Source organism: Eptatretus burgeri, chromosome 17 (genome assembly GCF_056783735.1).
Source record: "Eptatretus burgeri isolate ZD-2024b chromosome 17, Ebu_testis_v1, whole genome shotgun sequence".
NCBI lineage: Eukaryota > Metazoa > Chordata > Myxini > Myxiniformes > Myxinidae > Eptatretus > Eptatretus burgeri.
The window spans coordinates 109,757-133,090 of record NC_140977.1 but is presented as its reverse complement, the minus strand read 5'-3'; the positions used below and the strand labels follow the sequence as shown (position 1 = coordinate 133,090).

General features: G+C 45.2%; 1 protein-coding gene across 1 annotated transcript in view; it reads right to left on the bottom strand.

The window, feature by feature from the left end:
• The window catches only part of IK (IK cytokine), a 108,252-nt gene extending 87,799 nt beyond the window's left edge, over positions 1–20,453 (bottom strand). The window contains exons 1-4 of the mRNA XM_085862967.1: positions 20,311–20,453; positions 13,180–13,237; positions 4,946–5,041; positions 4,220–4,279 (exon numbers count right to left, since the gene is read on the bottom strand). Of these exons, the coding sequence (XP_085719093.1) occupies positions 4,220–4,279; positions 4,946–5,041; positions 13,180–13,237; positions 20,311–20,320 (224 nt within the window). The 5' untranslated portion in view covers positions 20,321–20,453. The remainder of the gene's footprint in view (positions 1–4,219; positions 4,280–4,945; positions 5,042–13,179; positions 13,238–20,310) is intronic.
• Between the last annotated feature and the right edge of the window lie 2,881 nt (positions 20,454–23,334).

The following is a 23,334-nucleotide window of genomic DNA, read 5'->3' as shown; positions in this document are numbered from 1 at the left end:
TTGGGTCAAAGGTCAAGGTCAAGGTCACGAAAAGGTCAAAATCGTCTTTTTACGATAACACGGTCAATTTTTATTCAATTTGCATGCAACTAACGCCAAAATGTTCAGAAATTAACGCCTCATCTTGTGATATGCAACATGACACAATGACGCCCATACTCTTGTTACCGGTTAGGGGTCAAAGGTCAGGGAGGTCACGACCTTGAAAAATATGCGGTTTTTGTCATAACGCGGTCAATTCTTGTCCGCTTTACATGAACCCAGCACCAAAATGTTCAGAATTTAATGCCCAATCTTGTGACACAATGACATCATAACACATGTCACTGGTTGGGGTAAAATGTCGGGGGGGGGGGTCACGCCCTTGAAAAATATGCGGTTTTCGGCATAACTCAGTCAATTCTTATTCGATTTGCATGAAACCAGCATCAAACGAGATTACCTTCTCTTATTGAAACGTTGTATTCACCGAGCTTGGGAGTGAAGACTCGCCAAAACGACGTGAGTTGATTGTTGTTTAGTCCGTAGCCCCCAAAAGTTGGGGGGGGTCATGACATTATAGATATGTGGTTTGTGTCATAAGACCATTCATATGAAACCAGTTCCCCACACTCATACCAAGAACAAAAAAGTAGTGGTGGCGAAGGTATGCGCTCTATGAGTGCCCGTTCTAGTTCTTATTGTTTTCTGACAGCCCAACTCGATATTGGTTCAAACACCAATCTATTGCTTTTTGTTGTGGGAAGGTGCAAAGTGATAGGAATTTTAATAGTTTGAAAGGATTCCACGAAAAGTAAGCAAAACTGCATTCCTTTGCAAAGGAATAGGAAGCGACCAGAGGGGTGGGCGGGACTATGACTGTAAATCAGACTGATGTGGGCAGGGCCGCTAGACATTTGCCCAAGGGCCAATCAGACCACATGGCTGGAGGTAACGGTGGAATATTATCAGCCTTGTTCATGCAGGGCAGTCACAGGGCCAAGCAGCAGCAACAACACAAACATCTCTACTAATAAATGTCAGTGTGTGTGTCGTGTGTCGTGAGTGTCCTCCATAACTCCAACGCATCATAAATATGTGGAAATAAATTACATGCCCAGACCGGGAATCGAACCCAGGTCCTCTGGCAAACTGTACCAGTGCTCTGCCATCTGAGCTGTCTGGTGCCACCCACCGACTCCGAAAGTTGGGAGCAAGTGCCCCGGAAGCAGAGGGGGGGGGGAGAGTGGCACGTGTATATGTGGAAGAATTGGGTTACTCAGGTCAGATCAGGTATGGTCAGGTCAGGTCAGGTCAGAGACATGAATATCACTGCCAAGGTAAGTGAATCTCTCCACGACCTCAACATCCTCACCACAAACTGGCACAGAAAGGACAGCGGCATCCAAGATGTCACCGTAAGCCTGGATCTTAGTTTTGACCCAGGGAACCCGTAATCCCAGCGTCTCAGACTCCTCATTCAGCAGCTCGAGGGCTCCCAAAAGGATATCTAAAGTCTCCGCAAAGATGACTGCATCATCTGCGAAAACAAGGTCAGAGATCTTGACATTCCCAAACGATGCACTTGATCTCTCCGACATCCTCCCTGGAATCCAATCCATACAAGTGCTGAAAAGTGTGGGGGCCAGTACACACCCCTGACAAACTCCAGTAACAACTGGAAATAAGTCAGAGATGGTACCACCACATCTCACAGCACTCCCAGTACCAGAGTAGAGTTCAAACATCAGATCGATCAGTTTTGGTGGCACCCCACAAAGACCAAGAATCCTCCAGAGGGCATCCCGATTCACCGAATCGAACGCTTTACAGAGATCAACATAGGCTGCAAGCAGCCCCTGCTGAAACTCTCGTCTGCGTTCGGTGACGACACGAAGAGCAAGGATACGGTCAATCGTTGACCTCTTTGGTGTAAAGCCTGATTGCTCTGGATGCTGGTGCTCAAGCAAATGGTGGCGAACCCTATCAATAATTATCCGAGCAAAGACCTTGCCCGGCACTGAGAGCAGCGTCACCCCTCGGTGGTTGTTACAATCTTGGTGATCATCCTTCCCTTTCCAGAGAGGGACAACAAGGCCCCTCTTCCAGTCAGTTGGGATGATGCCTGTGTTCCAAGCAGAGCACAGAACTGCATGCAACGACAAGAATGCAGCATTTCCACCAGCCTTGAGAAGTTCAGCATGGATGCCACAGATCCCTGGAGCTTTACCCCATTTCAACCGGTTCACCGCAGCCTGTGTTTCCACAAGCGAAGGTGGACCACAGTTGATTGGAGGGACAGCAACAGGGATTGTAACACCCCTGACTTCCAACTCGACAACTGGTGGAACAGCCTGGTACAACCGCTCAAAGTAACCAGCCCAGCGGGCCTTCACTTCAGACTCCTCTGTCAAGAGCCGACCACCCTCTGCTCTCACTGCAGAACACCGAGGGATGGGCTTGGATGAACGCAATGCACGAATTCCCCTGTAAGCAGGACGAGAATCCCTTGACCACAGGTGATGCTCTACCCCCTCACAGATTCCTCGCACATCGGCCTCCTTGTCCACCTCCCCCCCCTGCACGTACAGTTTTACGCCTCAGCTCCCTGAACAGCTCAGAGAACAGTAACAGGGTTACTCAGCCAGTGGGTTACTCAGATAGCTCAGATGGCAGAGCACTGGGACGGTTTGCCAGAGGACCGAGGTTCGACTCCCAGTCTGGACATGTAATTTTTTTCCACATATATTTATGATATTCATTCTATCCTGTACATTTCTCACTTCAAAGCAATGAAACCTACAGCCTGAAACTTTGCATACACACTAAAGGAACTGCATGAGTGAAAATTGGGTGTTTGGGTTCATTAAAACACCCCTTTTGAAGATAATTAATGGTATTAGGCCTTATTTAATTATATCCCTTATCAGGCGCCATCCTCGGCCACCTCGCTCTCTGGAGTCTTAAGGCGTATCCTGGGTTACCTCGCTGGGGTTTGAAACCGCCATGTTTTTTGGCCTGCTCAACCATGCCTTTACTTGGAACAGGCCGTAATGATGTCTTAACGATAAAGTTTTTTTTTTCTACTTTTCTCCCTCATACTATCGAATGCCTGTTCATCATAGCTATGAATTGCTGGGTGCATTGCAATGCTTACAAATGCCCAGAGATGTCAGCGTTCATGGATTTATTTCATGCCCGCATATGCCATAACCTCAAGAATCCCTTAAACGAAGCCTAATTACAAAATATAAGCTCCAGAATCGAACTTAGCAGCAGTTCTGACTGCTACATAAAAGTGTTCATTTGTAACTGATTCTGAAGGTAGTCAGCATGGGTTTACCAAAGGTTGTTCCTGTTTAACAAATCTTTTAGAGTTCTATGAGGCAGTGTCTGATTGGGTGGATGAAAGAAAGGCAGTGGACATAGTATATCTAGACTTTAAGAAGGCATTTGATAGGTCACCACATCAGAGGTTGTTAGCCAAAGTGAGGGCTTGTGGAGTGGCTGGTTTGGAAGCTAATTGGATTGCAAACTGGCTTAGTGGTAGGAAGCAAAGAGTAGCTGTGAGTGGGAAGATGTCTTGCTGGGAGGATGTAAGTAGTGGGGTACCTCAGGGATCAGTACTCAGACCATTGCGATTCATTATTTACATCAACGATTTGGATAGTGGGGTGAAGAGTAAGCTTTCCAAATTTGCAGATGACACAAAGCTTGGAGGTGAGGTGGATAGCAGAGGGGGTGGTGATCAGATTCAGAAAAGTATTGATACTTGTATAGATTGGGCAAAAGATTGTCAGATGGAATTTAACCTGAGCAAGTGTAAGGTGTTGGGTATGGGAAAGAACAATGAAAATAGAGATTACAGGATGTTAGGGGTAATTTTGGAGTGTGTCACACAGGAGAAGGATCTCGGAGTGGTAATAGATATGAGAGGTAAGCAGACAGCACAGGATGGATGGGTTCCGCTTTGGGATGAAACTCCATCGTGCTCCTCCCACTGGAGTTTTTGCTTGGCATCTGGCATGCCATGTGGGTCATCTCGAATTCAGTTATGTGACAAATGACTTGCCGAAAATACGTGATCAACCGGGACCATCTTACCTGCTAAACTTGCATCCACTTCAACCGACTAATCATTTGGGCGAACCCTAGCTCAAACCTAAACGCATTAACTGTTCCTTTCGGCAGAAACATAACAAGGTCACATTTCAGAAAAATGGACTGCACTCAAACAAACCTTTTCTTTTTGCGCCGACGAGCTGCTGGGTCTTCATCTTCATTGTAATCCCTTGGCATTCTGCATAAGCACAACAATGAGAGATTTTTAGAAGTGTACTCCAAAACTACCTTTTCCATAACCTGGTTTGTAAAATTACCAGGGACCCAACTACACATTGTCATACACCCTGAAAAGATGTCCACAAAGAGGACCAAAAAAAGAGGGCTCATCAGACCTAGTCCAGATGAACACAACACTGACAAAGCAGTCTTCCAAAATCAAAAGATTCCTCGAGCTCTTTTCAAATGTTCCAGCAGGAGTCCTGAAAGGGATGCTGTTTATCTAGAAACTTCAGATCAATTTCAACAACCAAGTCATTTCTAGGAAAGGATGATGTACAGGGGTTTGATCTACTGGGTCCACTCGAGAGTAAGTTTGCATGAGAAAATTTATTGTTCCCAACATGTCACAACAGCAACAAGAGTCAATCAGTGGGAAAAGAAACTGTAAAACTGAATGAAAAAAAAAAATTTAAAAAAGGATAAAAATTGAGCTTAGAAAATAAATAAATAAATAAATAAATAAATAAATAAATAGGGTGTAGTAACAAAAAACAATATTTTATCGATACCTTTTGCAAGGAGTGTATTCAAAAAATATTCCACAGGTTACCAAGAAATGAAAGTTTAAATCCCAAACATCACACCACTCATCAGCCAGATTGTGGCCACTCATGAAACTCACTCATGGCCACGTGGTTTGGATGGTGGTGCTGCTGTGGGGTTTGCCCGTGGAGTCATGAGAAGTTTTCGGAAATCTTCATTCGTGAGACGTGCAGTGCTAAATAAAAACAAAATAATTTATGGGTTAAATAAAAACAAGTAAAACGATAAGGGCACTCGGGAGAGCGCATACGTCTGCCCCGCAATGCCTGATACACGAGAACATACCAAGCCCAATACATTTTTGAAATATCGTCCTGTGTATCATTTTTGTCCCCATCTCTCAATGGTGAAGAATCACTGAAAAAATTCTAGTAGTCTGATCCAGATTCGGATCTTCAACAAAATTGAAACAATTTGTCGAGGTCACACACCTAATATTGTTACGGATTTGGAAACCTTGTGCACACAGACAGCAGCCCCCGCAGTTCAGTTATTCAGATAAGTATGTGTTTGTAGTTAGAATCCATCTCCTTCTGTCTAATGGTAATTTCGTATGTGCGCTACGAGTTATTTTCTAGTTAGGTTTTTTACATCTTCAACAACTACAACAACGCGCCGTCCCGCACTCGAACCGGTCGCCATTACGAACGTGTTCGGGACCACGGAGTGAGAGGAGGTTTCATCACCTCAGGGCTGGCTCCGCCTTAGCCAGATGGAGTGTTTGGCCGACGAATGAGGGGCGGCCACGAGTCGTCCAACAACCGACCGTCCAATCAGGAGGCGAGTGGCGGGAAAAGAGACCCCTCCCACCTCAGAAGAGTACAGTGGAAAGAGACGAAAGGACGAGTTTTCTGGAGGATCGTGGCGACTGCAGTGTGTTCTGCGGGATCGTGGCGATTGCGGTCTGCGGTCTTGGACTTGATAGCAGTCTGCGGTCATTTGCAGTGGCTCACCGTGGTGGTGATGACCGAACAGTGTGGTGGTGCTCGAGCAGCCAGGGTCGTGGGCCGTGGACTTTTGGTCGTGGGTTCGAGTCCCACCGTGGTGGTTTTTGGAGTCAGAGTGACCGCACGAGGAAAGACAGGTACCCCGGCCCGGCGCAACCGACGAAAGACCCACGGGGTCCAGTTTCGTGTGTGTGTGTGTGTGTGTGTGTGTGTGTGTGTGTGTGTGTGTGTGTGTGTGTGTGTGTGTGTGTGTGTGTGTGTGTGTGTGTGTGTGTGTGTGTGTGTGTGTGTGTGTGTGTCCGTGGGCCCCGTCGAAGTAAAATCGTTAAGTGTCTCGTTCATTGTACATTACATTTCTTTATTCGTGATAACTCTGGTCTTTGTGTGCTCCCCTTCCCGATTATTGGTTATAAATAAACCCCCGTGTTGAATGTACCAGCTCAACCCAGCCACTGTGGTTGCACAAGTTAGTGCACTCTCAGCGCCAGTCCCAAGCCCGGATAAATGGGGAGGGTTGCGTCAGGAAGGGCATCCAGCATAAAGCATGCGCCAAATCATTATGCGCACCATAAAACGGACTTCTATACCGTATCGGTCGAGGCCCGGGTTACCCGGTTACCTTTGCCAGTCAAATTACCAACATTCCCGGGTTACCCGGGAATGTTGGTACTATGACTGGCAAAGGGCGAGAGCTGGCTGATATGATGGAGAGAAGAAAGGTAGACATACTGTGTGTACAAGAGACACACATGTGTATGCCCCGGTTAGAATAGGTGTACCATATCCCGGTGTGTCGGAAGAGGCGACCAGGGTTGCGTCAGGAAGGGCATCCGGCATAAAAACCTATGCCAAATCATTATGCGGACAACAAAACGAATTTCTATACCGGATCGGTCGAGGCCCGGGTTACCAACGACCGCCACCTGTACCGGTGGTCAGCAGGGTACCAGTGGAAATTGTGCTACTGCCGGGCGAAGGAGGAGAAGGAGACGGAGAAGGCGAGTCCAGAGGCAGTGGGAGAGGGGGAAGGGTAGAAGTGTGCAGGTGAGAGTTGCAACTCTGAATGTTGGGACGATGACTGGCAAAGGGCGAGAGTTGGCTGATATGATGGAGAGAAGAAAGGTGGACATACTGTGTGTACAAGAGACCAAGTGGATGGGGAGTAAGGCTAGGAGCATTGGAGGTGGTTTCAAACTGTTCTACCATGGTGTGGATGGGAGGAGAAATGGTGTCGGGGTAATCCTGAAGGAAGATTATGTCAAGAGGGTATTGGAGGTGAGGAGAGTGTCTGACCGAGTGATGAGTGTGAAGTTGGAAATCATCAGTGCATATGCCCCACATATGGGGTGTGAGATGGAGTATAAAGAAGATTTCTGGAGTGAGTTAGATGAAGTGGTGGAGAGTGTATCCAAGGATGAAAGAGTGGTGATTGGAGCAGATTTCAATGGGCATGTTGGGGAAGGGAATAAAGAGGATGAGGAGGTGATGGATAGGTACGGTCTCAACAAGAGAAATGTGGAAGGGCAAATGCTGGTAGAGTTTGCAAAAAGAATGGAAATGGCAGTGGTAAATACGTATTTCAAGAAGAAGGAGGAACACAGGGTGACGTACAAGAGTGGAGGAAAGTGCACACAGTTGGATTACATCTTAAGCAGGAGGTGCAACCTGAAAGAGATTAGTGACTGTAAGGTGGTGGCAGGGGAGAGTGTAGCTCGACAGCATCGATTGGTGGTATGTAGGATGACTTTAGAGGTGAGGTTGAGGAAGAGAGTGAGGGCTGAACCAAGGACCAGATGGTGGAAGCTGGAGGAGGAAGACTGTTGCGTGAAATTTAGGGAGGAGGTGAGACAGGCGTTGGATGGTGGTAAAGATGGGTGGGATGATTGGGCAACTACAGCAGAAGTGGTGAGGGAGACAGCTACGAAAGTACTTGGTGTGACATCTGGACAGAGGAAGGAAGATAAGGAGACTTGGTGGTGGAACGAGGAAGTACAGAAAAGTATAAGGAAGAAGGGGTTGGCGAAAAGGAAGTGGGATCGTCAGAGAGATGAAGAAAGTAGGCAGGAGTACAGGGAGTGGCGGCGAAAGGCAAAAAGAGAGGTGGCAAAAGCCAAGGAAAAGGCATATGACGAGCTGTATGAGAAGTTGGATACAAAAGAAGGGGAAAAAGGATTTATACCGATTGGCAAGACAGAGGGACCGAGCTGGGAAGGATGTGCTGCAGGTTTGGGTGATAAAGGACGCAAATGGGAATGTGCTGACGAGCGAGGAGAGTGTGCTGAGAAGGTGGATGGAGTACTTTGAGGAGCTGAAAAAATGAAGAAAATGAGAGAGAGAGAAGGTTGGAAGAGGGGGAGAGAGTGAATCTGGAAGTGGGGTGGATCAGTAAGGATGAAGAAGATGAAAAGTGGAAAGGCGGTTGGCCCAGATGATATACCAGTGGAGGCATGGAAATGTTTCGGAGAGATGGCAGTGGGGTTGTTAACCAGATTGTTTAATAAAATCTTGAAAAGTGAGAGGATGCCTGAGGAGTGGAGATTAAGTGTACTGGTACCGATTTTCAAGAATCAGGGTGATGTGCAGAGCTGTGGAAATTACAGAGGGATAAAGTTGTTAAGCCACACCATGAAGGTGTGGGAAAGAGTAGTGGAAGCAAGGTTGAGAGGAGAGGTGACGATCTGTGAGCAGCAATATGGGTTTATGCCAGGAAAGAGCACCACTGATGCGATGTTTGCTTTGAGAATGTTGATGGAGAAGTATAGGGAAGGCCAGGAGTTACATTGTGTGTTTGTGGATTTAGAGAAAGCTTATGATAGGGTGCCAAGAGAGGAGTTGTGGAATTGTATGAGGAAGTCAGGAGTGGTGGAGAAGTATGTGAGGATCGTGCAGGATATTTATGAGGACAGTGTGACAGCGGTGAGGTGTGCGGTAGGAATGACGGACCGGTTTAAGGTAAAAGTGGGATTGCACCAAGGATCGACTCTGAGCCCTTTCCTGTTTGCAACGGTGAGGGACAGGTTGACGGACGAGATCAGACTGGAGTCTCCATGGACTATGATGTTCGCGGATGACGTCATGATCTGTAGGGAGAGGAGGGAGCAGGCTGAGGCGAGCCTCGAGAGGTGGAGGTACGCACTGGAGAGAAGGGGAATGATAGTCAATCGGAGTAAGAGGGAGTACATGTGCGTAAATGAGAGGGAGGGTGGTGGTATGGTGCAATTGCAAGGAGTTGAGTTGGGGAAGGTGGATGGCTTTAAATACTTGGGATCAACTGTCCAAAGTAACGGAGAGTGTGGGGGAGAAGTGAAAAAGAGAGTGCAGGCAGGATGGAGTGGTTGGAGAAGAGTTGCAGGAGTGATTTGTGACAGAAGGGTAGCTGCAAGAGTGAAGGGGAAAGTATATAAGACGGTAGTCACACCAGCTATGTTGTTTGGTTTGGAGGTGGTGGCACTAACAAAAAGACAGGAAGCGGAGCTGGAGGTGGCAGAGTTAAAGATGCTGCGATTCTCGTTGGGAGTGACGAGGATGGATAGGATAAGAAATGAGTATATTAGAGGGACAGCGCAGGTAGGACGGTTTGGAGACAAAGTGAGAGAGGCGAGATTGAGATGGTTTGGACATGTGCACAGGAGGGAAGCGGAGTATATCAGGAGAAGGATGTTGAAGATGGAGCCACCAGGCAGGAGAGAAGAGGAAGGCCAAATAAGAGGTTCATGGATACGGTGAGGGCGGACATGCGGGTGGATGGAGTGTCAATGGAAGATGTAGAGGATAGAGCGAAATGGAGACTGTTGATCCGCTGTGGCGACCCCTAACAGGAGCAAGCCGAAAGAAGAAGAAGAAGACTGTTTGTACAAGAGACCAAGTGGATGGGGTGTAAGGCTAGGAGCATCGGAGGTGGTTTCAAACTGCTCTACCATGGTGTGGATGGGAGGATAAATGTGTCGGGGTAATCCTAAAGGAGGATTATGTCAAGAGGGTATTGGAGGTGAGGAGAGTGTCGGACCGAGTGATGAGTGTGAAGTTGGAAATTGAAGGGGTGATGATGAATGTCATCAGTGCATATGCCCCGCAAGTGGGTTGTGAGATGGAGGAGAAAAAATATTTCTGGAGTGAGTTAGATGAAGTGGTGGAGAGTGTATCCAAGGAAGAAAGAGTGGTGATTGGAGCAGATTTCAATGGGCATGTTGGGGAAGGGAATAGAGATGATAAGGAGGTGATGGGTAGGTACGGTGTCAACGAGAGGAATGTAGAAGGGCAGATGGTGGTAGATTTTGCAAAAAGAATGGAAATGGCAGTGATAAATACGTATTTCAAGAAGGAGGAACACAGGGTGATGTACAAGAGTGGAGGAAAGTGCACACAGGTGGACTACGTCTTAAGCAGGAGATGCAACCTGAAAGAGATGAGAGACTGTAAGGTGGTGGCAGGAGAGAGTGTAGCTTGACAGCATCGGATGGTGGTTTGTAGGATGATTTTGGAGGTGAGGTTGAGGAAGAGAGTGAGGGCTGAACCAAGGACCAGATGGTGGAAGCTGAAGGAGGAAGACTGTTGCGTGAAATTTAGGGAGGAGGTGAGACAGGTGTTGGATGGTGGTAAAGAGGTATGAGACGATTGGGCAACTCCTGCAGAAGTGGTGAGGGAGCTAGCTCAGACGGAACTTGGTGTGGCATCTGGACAGAGGAAGGAATACAAGTAGACTTGGTGGTGGAATGAGGAAGCACAGGAAAGTATAAGGAAGAAGAGGTTGGCGAAAAAGAATTGGGATAGCCAGAGAGATGAAGAAAGTGGACAGGAGTACAAGGAGTGGTGGCGCAAGGCGAAGAGAGAGGTGGCGAAGGCTAAGGAAAAGGCATATGGCGAGCTGTATGAGAAGTTGGATGCAAAGGAAGGGGAAAAGTATTTGTACCGATTGGCCAGATGGTCTCCGAGCTGGGAAGGATGTGCTGTAGGTCAGGGTGATAAAGGACGCAGATGGAAATGTGCTGACAAGCGAGGAGACGGTGGATGGTGTTGGAGATGGCGAGGAGAAGGTGTTGAGAATGTGGATGGAGTACTTTGAGGAGCTTATGAATGAAGAAAATTAGAGAGAGAAGGTTGGAAGAGATGGAGACAGTGAATCAGGAAGTGTGGTGGATGAGTAAGGATGAAATGAGGACAGCTATGAAGAGGATGAGGAGTGGAAAGGTGGTTGGCCCAGATGATATACCAGTGGAGGCATGGAAATGTTTCGGAGAGATGGCAGTGGAGTTTTTAACCAGATTGTTGAATAAAATCTTGAAAAGTGAGAGGATGCCTGAGGAGTGGAGATTAAGTGTACTGGTACCGATTTTTAAGAATAAGGGTGATGTGCAGAGCTGTGGTAATTACAGAGGGATAAAGTTGTTAAGCCACACCATGAAGCTATGAGAAAGAGTAGTGGAAGCTAGGTTGAGAGGAGAGGTGATGATTTGTGAGAAGCAATATGGTTTTATGTCAGGAACAAGCACCACAGATGCGATGTTTGCTTTGAGAGTATTGATGGAGAATTATAGGGAAGTCCAGAAGGAGTTGCATTGTGTGTTTGTGGATTTAGAGAAAGCTTATGACAGGGTGCCAAGAGAGGAGTTGTGGTATTGTATGAGGAAGTCGGGAGTGGCAGAGAAGTATGTGAGGGTGATGCAGGATATGTATGAGGACAATGTGACAGCGGTGAGGTGTGTGGTAGGAATGATGGACCGGTTTAAGGTAGAGGTGGGATTGCACCAAGGATCGACTCTGAGCCCTTTCCTGTTTGCAATGGTGATGGACAGGTTGATGGATGAGATCAGACAGGAGTCTCCATGGACTATGATTTTCGTGGAAGACATCATGTTCTGTCGTGAGAGAAGGGAGCAGGCTGAGGCGAGCCTCGAGAGGTGGAGGTACGCACTGGAGAGAAGGGGAATGATAGTCAGTAGGAGTAAGATGGAGTACATGTGCGTAAATGAGAGGGAAGGTGGTGGAATGGTGCGGTTGCAAGGAGTTGAGGTGGTGAAGGTGGATGGGTTTAAATACTTGGGATCAACTGTCCAAAGTAACGGAGAGTGTGGTAGAGAAGTGAAGAAGAGAGTGCAAGCAGGATGGTGTGGGTGGAGAAGAGTTTCAGGAGTGATTTGTGACAGAAGGGTATCTGCAAGAGTGAAAGGGAAAGTATACAAGACGGTAGTGAGACCAGCTATGTTGTATGGTTTGGAGGCGGTGGCGATGACAAAAAGACAGGAAGTGGAGCTGGAGGTGGCAGAGTTAAAGATGCTGTGATTCTCGTTGGGAGTAACGAGGATGGACAGGATTAGAAATGAGTATATTAGAGGGACAGCACAGGTAGGACGGTTTGGAGACAAAGTGAGACAGGCGAGATTGAGATGGTTTGGACATGTGCACAGGAGGGAAGCGGGGTATATCGAGAGAAGGATGCTGAGGATGGAGCCGCCAGGTAGGAGGAGAAGAGGAAGGCCAAAGAGGAGGTTTATGGATGAGGTGAGGGTGGACATGCGGGTGGTTGGAGTGACAATGGAAGATGCGGAGGACAGAGCGAAATGGAGACGGATGATCTGCTGTGGCGACCCCTAACGGGAGCAGCCAAAAGAAGAAGAAAAAGTTGAATGTACCAGCTCGTTTTCTGTCCTTTCTCCCACTGACCCAGCACGGTGCATATTGAGAAATAGTGAGGCCGTTTGGCCCGGTAAGTTGTCATTGGGACCAGCACGGCTCTGGTAACTCCGCTCGGTTACGCCGGATCCGAGTCGGTACCTGCAACTTGGTCCGGACAGAGTCGTCCGAGGGTGTGGTTTCCCCGGTAGCGAGACTGCGTGGTTACTTAGGTACATTGAAATTAGGCAATTAACCCTACCTCACGTGGTCGAGGTATTGGCGTCCACGGTCTGCTAAGGGACCCGTGACCTTTGGAGTTATCCAAGGGTCATGACCTAAATTCTGGGTGTTCGGTGGGAGCGACTCCACTGCTCCACCGAGGAGTCGTTTGTCGCCGCCGAACCTCGGCCCACAACCACAACCTCGGTCCACCAAGTTTCATCCAAATCCGTCCACAGCTTTTTGAACTATCGTGTACACAGACAAACAAACAGACAGAAAGGGGTGAAAACAGAACCTCCTTCACCTTCGGTGGCGGAGGCAAAAAGATGAGCGCGTTAACCCGTGCACAGTCTATGCAGGCGAGCCCGTTGAGGGCAATCGACATGTTAGCCTGACGAGGCCCATTGGATCCTTGAACTTCAAGTGGTGGTTACTCTATCACGTGAAGGGCAATGAGCAGATTCTGAGCTTTGAAAAAAGCCCAAAAAAACAACAAATGAACGTTCAAAATACAATGATGTGTACAACGTACTTGTGGCTTGATGAGATGTCCTCCATCCCGTCCGGAGCAAGGGGGTTTGAAAATTCATCTGAAAATAACAAAAAGTTTTTGAAACCTTTGCAACAATGCATTATCGATTTAAATACACATTTCTCGAAATATTATCTGCAACAAAACAATGAAAAGTAACTTAATGTTGTCAATGCCATTCATCAACATGGTTTTCCAATGATTGAGAAATTACATTATCGAGTCATCTGCATTACAACTGCAATGAGATGGTTGAGCCATTCCGGGGACAGCAAAACCACAATGGGCTGAGGCGAGACAAGCCAAAACCACTCTTTCTTCAATACTATATATTGTTGCGGTGCTGGCAGTCCAGGTTAATTTCCCCGACCCAATTTGTGGTGATTAACACAACTCGCCCCAATGGTCGAACTTCTCCCTTGGAGGCCTACAGTCGAGACTCTTGGAGATTAACGGGCACGCGCGGGTAAAAAGTTAAACGCTGCACCAGGACGGCACAAGGGGAGTTTATACTCGAACCCCATGACAAATACACCATCACAGCCACGAAAAACGAACACATTTAATGAAAATATAGAAATATTTACAAAGGACAATAATTAGAATATAACAATATGTGAGGTAAATTAAAGTCTTAGCTGAGGTGCCTCAACACACAGACAAGTGGAAAATGAAACAAAAGAAAATTCCTCCTTCACTCTGGTACCGTAAAATTTGGACCATTGAGCGCATCGTTATACAAGCCACATCCCCTAAATTTAAAAAAAAAATCTGGAATTTAAACACACAAGCCGCACTGGTTTATAAGCCGCAAATGTTGCACAAAAAACAAGCGCAAAAACGTCCGAAAATTAGCCACAAAAAGTGATCGATCTTGCTTTGAGTCGAATCTGAACAGTAGAAACACCCCGACCATCCACTCTCTGTGTGTTAACCCAGACTTCAAGTTCGTATTCCAGTTCGGGCCATCGGCATTTCCTACCTCTGAAAGCCTTTGTTGACTTTTTGCAGTGAGAAAGTTCGCCCCTCTGTGAGTTTTGAATTCCTCATGTGAACCGCTTGTTTCTTCATACCATACTCTTACCAAATCAATATTTCTCTAAATATATTCTGAGGTCGCAAACTCATCACTGAAGAAAGCAGGGAAACACACAAACAGCCACGGCGATCAGGGAAGATACTTGGAGTGTGGATTGAACTTTTTCTAGCTCAGCTGTGGTTTACCTCGCTCATTCTACGTTTTTCAAGTTTCGGTTAACAATGCAAGGTCATAAACGTAAATATAAATACCATATAGAAAAATAACGACGTCGATCCAAGTAAGAAGAATAACCTCTCTGCGATGAGTCAGGAAAATTAATTGACTTTCTGCAGGAAGAGGACTTTTACAGTGAGCTTTGAAGTCACGAAGAGTCAAAACCAGTTTTAAAACCTAATGTGAATGTAAACATAGACTGGAGACTGACGACAACAACTTGATTTGGCCTGAACGCATCATCGGGAAAACCCGCAACATCGGAAAAATCCATAAACAAGCCGCATCGTTATTTTAGCCGCAGAGGTCGGAGTTGAGGGAAAAAGTTGCGGCTAATAGTCCGAATTTTAGGGTACTTAGATTTGTCTAGAGATGGTCTTTGTGGAACGTGGAATTGAGGCGCTTCTATTTGCACGTGTGGATGCATGCAAAATGGCGCCAAGTCGCTCTCACGCAGCAGGACAAACGTATGTCAGGCAATTCGTGAGGGGTATTCAACACCAATGCTCAGAGACCCCGTGCAACTGCTTTGTGCATCGATAGTCCTCACCAACCCGCTATTTGACAGACACGACGCTCGGGGTCCGTTTCTCACGACCCAACCAAGAGCCAAAGGCCAGCGTCTTGCTTCACCACGCGAGCCAACTCGCCTCAGCACGAATACAAGAATCATGCAGTCTTTTTCATGCGTCGAAGGAAAGCCAGCTGTAAAGCCCTGTTCTTACAGGCCATCTCCGAACTATGTTCACTTTCAACCGCATGCATCCCTCACTTCGCACTCAACCGTTCCTTTCCTCAACTCGACTGACTGACGTCACACTGAACCCCCGTTTCTTCCTCCGGGGTGTGGCTTGCTCACACGAAACCCAGGAAGGTGGGGCCTCCGCCCACTCGCACGTTTGGCTAGCTTCTGACGTCACGCCCATCAAATCGTTAGTCTCGGAGGCGTGACCTCGCCCGCCGTCACCCTTGGAGGCGGGGCTTCTGCCTGCTCGGCACGTTATAAAAACGCAAAAGCATAGGGAAAAGTCACAGGGGGGCAATTACATACTGGGGGAAGTTATTCTTAATCCCTATTAATGGGGTAGATAACAGCAATTTTTGAGAGGAATCGTGCAAATGATACAAGCAACAAATTTGCCACATTTGTTCTCCAGGGGATTCTAATCAAATCTGTCTGATTGGCTATTTGAAAATCCAAATTTTTTAAAATTTGAAGAAAAAAAAAAACTTCAAAAAAAGTCAAGATCACGAATCAATGTTGGATGCTGGCTGAAATTGGTGAATGTTTCAGAAACATCATCAAAGACGTTCCAAGTCTGCCATGCAGTTTTCTTCCCTTGACCGCGGAAGGCAGACACGATGTCACATCCAGTGAACGCATGGAAGTATGGGATCCCTTAAGCTTTCTCAGGCCCTATTGCAGAAACTACCTTATGGACTGGAATCCATCGCGCCTTGGCTCCTTGGCCAAAGGCAATCCACATGTTCTCAAGACCAAGTTCCTGTAAGGATGGCAGTACAGATATTGCTATGACGAGTACGTTCATGTCATTAGCCTTAATGATATTAGACTTGCGACCATCCGTCGTTGCATCCCTGGCGTGTACAAATATTTGAGTGTCAGCTTCTTCATGACAACATGGAGACACAGCATCCAGTGACTTCCTTGTGTTGCTTGGGGCATCTTCTCCTTTTGTGACAATGACTGTGCTTGTCGTCTGTGCTTCACACATCTTTTCCGCAAGGAAGTGAAACAGCTCAGTCTTGTTGCTGTCATCTTGAAGAAAGCTTCTCCAGTTACTTTGGGTCTTACTGGTTCCTGTCACTCTTCTTCTGATTCTTTGCCCCCTTTTCGACCTTGCCTCAGACTTCAGACTTGACTTGTTGTACACATCAAACACTACGTCTACCCTCTCGTACCTGGCACCATAGGATTCAACCTTTGGGATGATGTCTTCTTTAGCATAGTCATCAAATATCTTTGAAGTGTGTGGAGGTAAGGCATTGATAAGTGCTGAGCCATCAATGATGACTGCATCTGTCCTTGGTTCTCTGTTTGGGATGTTCACTTGTGCTTCAAGAATTTCAGCCAGCTGTGACTTTAAATTTTTTTGAAGTTTTTCTTTTTTTCAATTTTTTCAAAATTTAGATTTTCAAATGGCCAATCGGGAAGATTTGATTAGAAAGCCCCGCAGAACAGAAATGCCAAATTTGATGCTTGTATCATAATTTGCACGATTTTTCTACTATCTACTACACTATATCTAATCAACACCACAACACTCACAGTGTGGTGACACGTAACCCTCAAGCTCACAGTTTCCATACTTAATTACATCGAGAGGTCTCCACCACATTCGGGGTCCAAACAACTCGATTCAATCCCAACTTTCTGATTAAATTCCTCCATATACCCGCACAACCATAACAATATAAAGAGAAAAAAGGGTCAACGTTTGTCACTGGTAATCTCAGCTATCACCCTGAGTCGGGAGTTATCCTTGACAAGATGGCATATGTCGTAGTTTGGTCCATGTTTTTAGCAACTTGAATGGAGAATATATATATATATATATATATATATATATATATATATATATATATATATATATATATATATATATATATATATATATATATATATATATATATATAAAATAAAATAAACACCAGAAATCACTTTTGATGACCTCCTTCATGAACCATTCACATCACATCGCAAGATGCAATGGGGTAGTTTAAACGTATTAATTACGTGCAATTAAAATGTACCTTTTAGATGTTTCCACCCTTTCAACCTTTGGACCTGTTTTCGACGTTTTTTTAGACCCCTTTCAGACCTTTAAGACGCAAACTCCACTCACCCTCAACATGTGTGAAGGAGGGGGGGCAGGGGGGGAGAGAAGCCTTGGTCAGGTGAAGCCTCTGTCGACCCATTTGAAATGACTTGGACCATATGTCTATTAATTACATACAATTCTATTGGAACACATTTTTCAACCTTGAAGACACCAGACCCCCTTTTTAAACCCCAGACCCCTAGGCCCTTTTAAACAAAGTTTAAATGTGCAAACTCCACCTACCCCCAGGATGGGGGTTAGGGGAGGAGGGGCGAGGTAAACGGGTAGAGGTAAAGCCTCGGTGGGCTCGTGTGAGCAAGTCTATTAATTATGTACTGTTTGAACGTAACTGTTTATTCATTACATATTATTTGACATCACCTTTGTCAATTAATTCTGTTACATACTGTTGGAAAGCAGCTTTCAGACCTTGAGATGCCACAGACCCTTAAGCCCCTTTACACCATTTATACCCTTTACACTGTTGAAAGACCCTTTAGACATTGACACCCTTAAGACCCCTTAATACTCATTTCGACCCTCGAGCGACCTTTTTTTTGTATGCCATGTCGAGGCTCATGCAAGAGCTAACACACAGAACATATAACAAGGCAGGAGACAAGATCCAAGATTTTGGATGGGGGAAGAGGGGCAGGAGAGGAAAACATAAAATAGTGGGGAACAGAGACAATAGGATCTGTGGAAGAGAGAGGGATGGGGCCGGGCACACAGGTTAAGCAAAATGGATACTACAGGGACTTTCAGGAAGGAAAGCAGGGAATTTAAAGGAGGTGGGTTTGGGGTGGATTAACAGGGGTAGAAAAGATCATGGTTCTGGATGGGGGAAGATAAGAGATGGTGGTGAACAGCTGTTTTGAAGACCTGGAGGGAAGAGTGGGATTGAAGAGAGTGTGGAAGTTTATTCCAAAGGTGGGGAAAAAAAGAGGAATGAAAGAGTGAAGGTGAGCAGTGATTCTTGATTTTGGCAGTTTCACCAGAAGGGGGTTTTTGGTGAACCTTGAGCACCTTGTGGAAATATAAGGGGGACAGAGCACAGATGGAGCAGGGGGGGCATGGCTGGAGGGGAGACGGTAGAAGACAAAAAGACCACCAACCCGACTCCGGTGAGAGTGAGAGACCCAAAGACTCAGCTTCATCGCAGGAGATACCAATGATCCCAAATGCCTTGGTTTCCACAGCGTGAAGCCGAGAAAGGTCTGAGGCAGAAGCACCAGCCCAGAGGAGAAAGCAGTACTCCATCAGGCTGCGGTTAGAAGCTCAGGTGTGCCAAGGAAGGACTTTGCACGACGTAGGATGCCCAGTCGGCGACTCACTTTGGAGGCCAGCTTGGAGATGTGGCTTTCCCAGGAAAGATCGTTTCAGATAGTGAGGTCCAAAAGCTTGAATGAAAGGACTTCAAGGGGATCATTGAGAAAGATTTCAGAGAGACACAGTGAGAGTGTGAGATTTGTCAGGATTGAAGGACATGTTCCAAATGTTTAACCAATATTTGATTTTATCCAGGTCCTCAGAGAGTGATGAAGCTGCTGCCAGCCGATCAGAGGGATGACACATGGTACGGCAGAGGGTGGAGTCATCAGCAAAGAGATAAAGAGAATTTTCCTGAGAGTCAGAGATTCTAATTGAATACCAGACTTGAAATTTGAACAGGATTCTCATATCAGCTCATTGAATTCAAAAACAAATTATTTTTGAGGTCAAAATAAGCCAAAAGGTCAACACAGGCCAAATTACTGAAATCCTCAATTTTCATTCAATTCACTCGAAATTTGAACATCATGTGTCATGTGGTCTGGCAGCCATGTTGGATCCGAGGGAAAACCATTGCAGGAGAAACCGCTTCACCAATCAATGCAAAATATAACTAATTGATCAACTACCCATGGAAAAGATGGTTTGATAAAGATGATGTCATCAGTCACGTGGTCTGGCAGCCATAATGGATCAAAGAAAGAAAAAAAGAAAAAAAAGAGACTGTGCTCACCTTCAAGACTGGATGATATTCACAGAATACATACCTCACACAGGATTTTTTTTGTTGCAAATCGTTCATTAGTATATGTGGTGAAGCAGAGGAGGAAAATAATGAATCTATATACTTTAGTTGTTCATTTTTCTCTATTTGCAGATCGTTCAGGGGAGGCAATTAATTCTTACTATCAATCCGTGTGTGTGTGTGTGTGTGTGTGTGTGTGTGTGTGTGTGTGTGTGTGTGTGTGTGTGTGTGTGTGTGTGTGTGTGTGTGTGTGTGTGTGTGTGTGTATCGTAGTATTCTTTTGGCTGCTCCCATTAGGGGTCGCGGATCATAACGGATGATCCGTTATGATCCGCATACGTTTTATGCCGGATGCCCTTCCTGACACAAGCCTGGTCGCCTGTTACGACACAGGGATAAGGGTTGGGTTTCGCCATGATTCCGGGCTGTCCTACACCCTCTCATAGCGCGGCCCAGTGCAGAGCTCCCGTCCTCAAGCGATCCTCCAATCCAAGCCTCCGAGTAGCCGGATTACAGGCGCACGCCACTACGCCCGGTGTGTGTGTGTGTGTGTGTGTGTGTGTGTGTGTGTGTGTGTGTGTGTGTGTGTGTGTGTGTGTGTGTGTGTGTGTGTATGTGTGTATGTGTGTGTGCTTTTTTTTGTGGAGTTCAACTCGAGGTTTTTGATGTGGAATGTGATGTCCTGAGTCGATTCGGCAAATGAACTACAAAAACCCCAAAATAATTCTCACGTTTAAACGGACTCGCCGTGTTATTGTTAAGGTGTATAGAGCAGCTTAATATATCCTTCCACGGCACGGCATTCGATTTACACAATAAACAAGATAGTAGATGGGACAAACCCTGTCGCTGTCCTTTGTATATTTCCCAAGGAATCAATACCTTATCCTTCCCCTATCTTTTCTGACTGTACGAGCACGAGCAAACACGCAAGTGGAAGAAACACGACACACGATACAGCAGCACATTTACATTGGGAATGAATTCTCACTCTGAAATGAATAATATGGACTTACTCTCAGGCATTTTGTAACCAGGGCCTTGCCGAAACAGACCGAAGAATACTCAGCTTCCTCACACGATTGGCCAGACGCACTTCCGGATTTTTCATTTCTTCAACCTTACGAACTGCCTTTAATCGTGCCGAACAGTGTGAAAGATTTACTGAATTAAAAAAAAAAATACTCATCACCAAATAGAATCAAGTAACGCGGATTGTTGAAAACAACACGATGAAAAAAACCTCCGATCGATGACACTAACGATAACTACACCGCCATGGCGATTCATAACTTTCCTTCCGTTCTGTACGTTCGTCGATTTGATTCAAATCAAAGAACGTGAACAAAATCAAGAGTGTTTATTACCTCCGTCCCCAAAGGTGGACGCAGGTTATGCTTTCACCCCTATCTGTTTGTCTGTGAACATATCTCAAATAGTTAGAAGGACGAGTTATGACAACTTGGTGAATGAGTTGGAGAGGTGACAAGAACAAGCTGATGAGATTTTGGTTAAGGTAATATGGAATATGCAAATCCGACAAGCGAACGTAGAATTCTTCTTACATTGGATGCTGCAATTTCTGGTGATTTCGGCCTGGATTCGGGATCAGCGAGCAAATAAATAATGTAAATCACGATTAAAATTATTTTTTGATGATGCGGGAGATATCTTTATTAGAAAATGAGGTAGACTTAAAACTGCTGGAGTATTTGCTCTTGTTTTGTTGTTAATTTTTTAGTCATAAAGGTGTGATTGGGTATACCATAGATCAAATTAATTATTTGTGTATTTCTATAACCGTGATAACACAACTGCATATTACCTCAACATTACCTTCACAACAACAACTACACCTCCTAGAACAGGATCTCATCAAAAAAATTAATATTACCTCAACATTAAACTTCAACATTACCTTCACAACAACAACTACACCTCCTAGAACAGGATCTCATCTGAAAAAAAAATATATTACCTCAACATTATACCTCAACATTACTTTCACAACAACAACTACACCGCCGAGAACAGGATCTCATCTGAAAAAAATAAATATTACCTCAACATTACCTTCACAACAACAACTACACCTCCTAGAACAGGATCTCATCAAAAAAATTAATATTACCTCAACATTAAACTTCAACATTACCTTCACAACAACAACTACACCTCCTAGAACAGGATCTCATCTGAAAAAAATATATATTACCTCAACATTATACCTCAACATTACTTTCACAACAACAACTACACCGCCGAGAACAGGATCTCATCTGAAAAAAATAAATATTACCTCAACATTACCTTCACAACAACAACTACACCGCCTAGAACAGGATCTCATCTGAAAAAAAAAATTCCTCAACATTATACTTAAACATTACCTTCACAACAACAACTACACTGCCTGGAACAGGATCTCATCTGAAAAAGAAAAAATTCCTCAACATTACCTTCACAACGACAACTACACCGCCTCGAACAGGGTCTCATCTGAAAAAATAAATATTGCCTCAACATTACCTTCACAACAACAACTACACCACCTAGTACAGGATCTCATCTGAAAAAATAAATATTACCTCAACATTATACCTCAACATTACTTTCACAACAACAACTATACCGCCGAGAACAGGATCTCATCTGAAAAAATAAATATTACCTCAACATTATACCTCAACATTACTTTCACAACAACAACTACACCGCCGAGAACAGGATCTCATCTGAAAAAAAAAAATCCTCAACATTACCTTCACAACGACAACTACACCGCCGAGAACAGGATCTCATCTAAAAAAAATTAATATTACCTCAACATTACCTTCACAACGACAACGACACCGCCAAGAACAGGGTCTCATCTAAAAAAAATATATATATATATATATATATATATATATATATATATATATATATATATTACCTCAACATTATACTTCAACATTACCTTCATAACAACATACAGCCTGGTGTTGGCGCAGTGGTTAGGGCAGCGGCTTGGGATCCAAAAGGTCATGAGTTCAAGCCCCGTTGGGCCATTGAATTAATAAACCAGGGGGTTGACTCAGCCTGTCATCCTTCCGAGGTTGGCGAAGTGAGTTCCAGTGTACTGGGCCGGTGTATACCCCGGTTAAAATAGGTGTACCATATGCCTGTGTTGTAAGAGGCGACCAGGGTTGCGTCAGGAAGGGCATCCGGCGTAAAACATGTGCCAAATCACGATGCGGATCATATGGATGATCCGCTGTGGCGACCCCTAAAGGGAGCAGCCAAAAGAAAAAGAAGAAAAAGAAGAGGAGGAAGAAGAAGAAGAAGAAGAAGAAGAAGAAGGTTACCTTCACAACAACAACTCCACTGCCGAGAACAGGATCTCATCTGAAAAAGAAAAAAAATCCTCAACATTACCTTCACAATGACAACTACACTGCCTCGAACAGCGTCTCATCTGAAAAAATAAATATTACCTCAACATTACCTTCACAACAACAACTACACCACCTAGAACAGGATCTCATCTAAAAAAATTAATATTACTTCAACATGAAACTTCAACATGACCTTCACAACAACAACTACACCGCTGAGAACAGGATCTCATCTGAAAAAATAAATATTACCTCAACATTACCTTCACAACAACAACTACACCGCCGAGAGCAGGATCTCATCTGAAAAAAAAAAATTCCTCAACATTACCTTCACAACGACAACTACACCGCCTAGAACAGGATCTCGTCTGAAAAAATAAATATTACCTCAACATTACCTTCACAACAACAACTACACCACCTAGAACAGGATCTCATCTAAAAAAATTAATATTACTGTGGTGAATGGAAGGTCGTGACGTGTGATCACATGATGCCCGGCTCGAGCACAGAAGAGATAAAGCTGAGGGTTGGCTCGGCCGCGGGGTTTTGTCCCTGGGGCATTGCCATTGTATGTCGCCGGCTCACTTGGTGCTCATTGAATGGTGAGAACACTGATTGATATATAATACTGATTTATTTTGCGGTGATTAGTTGCGC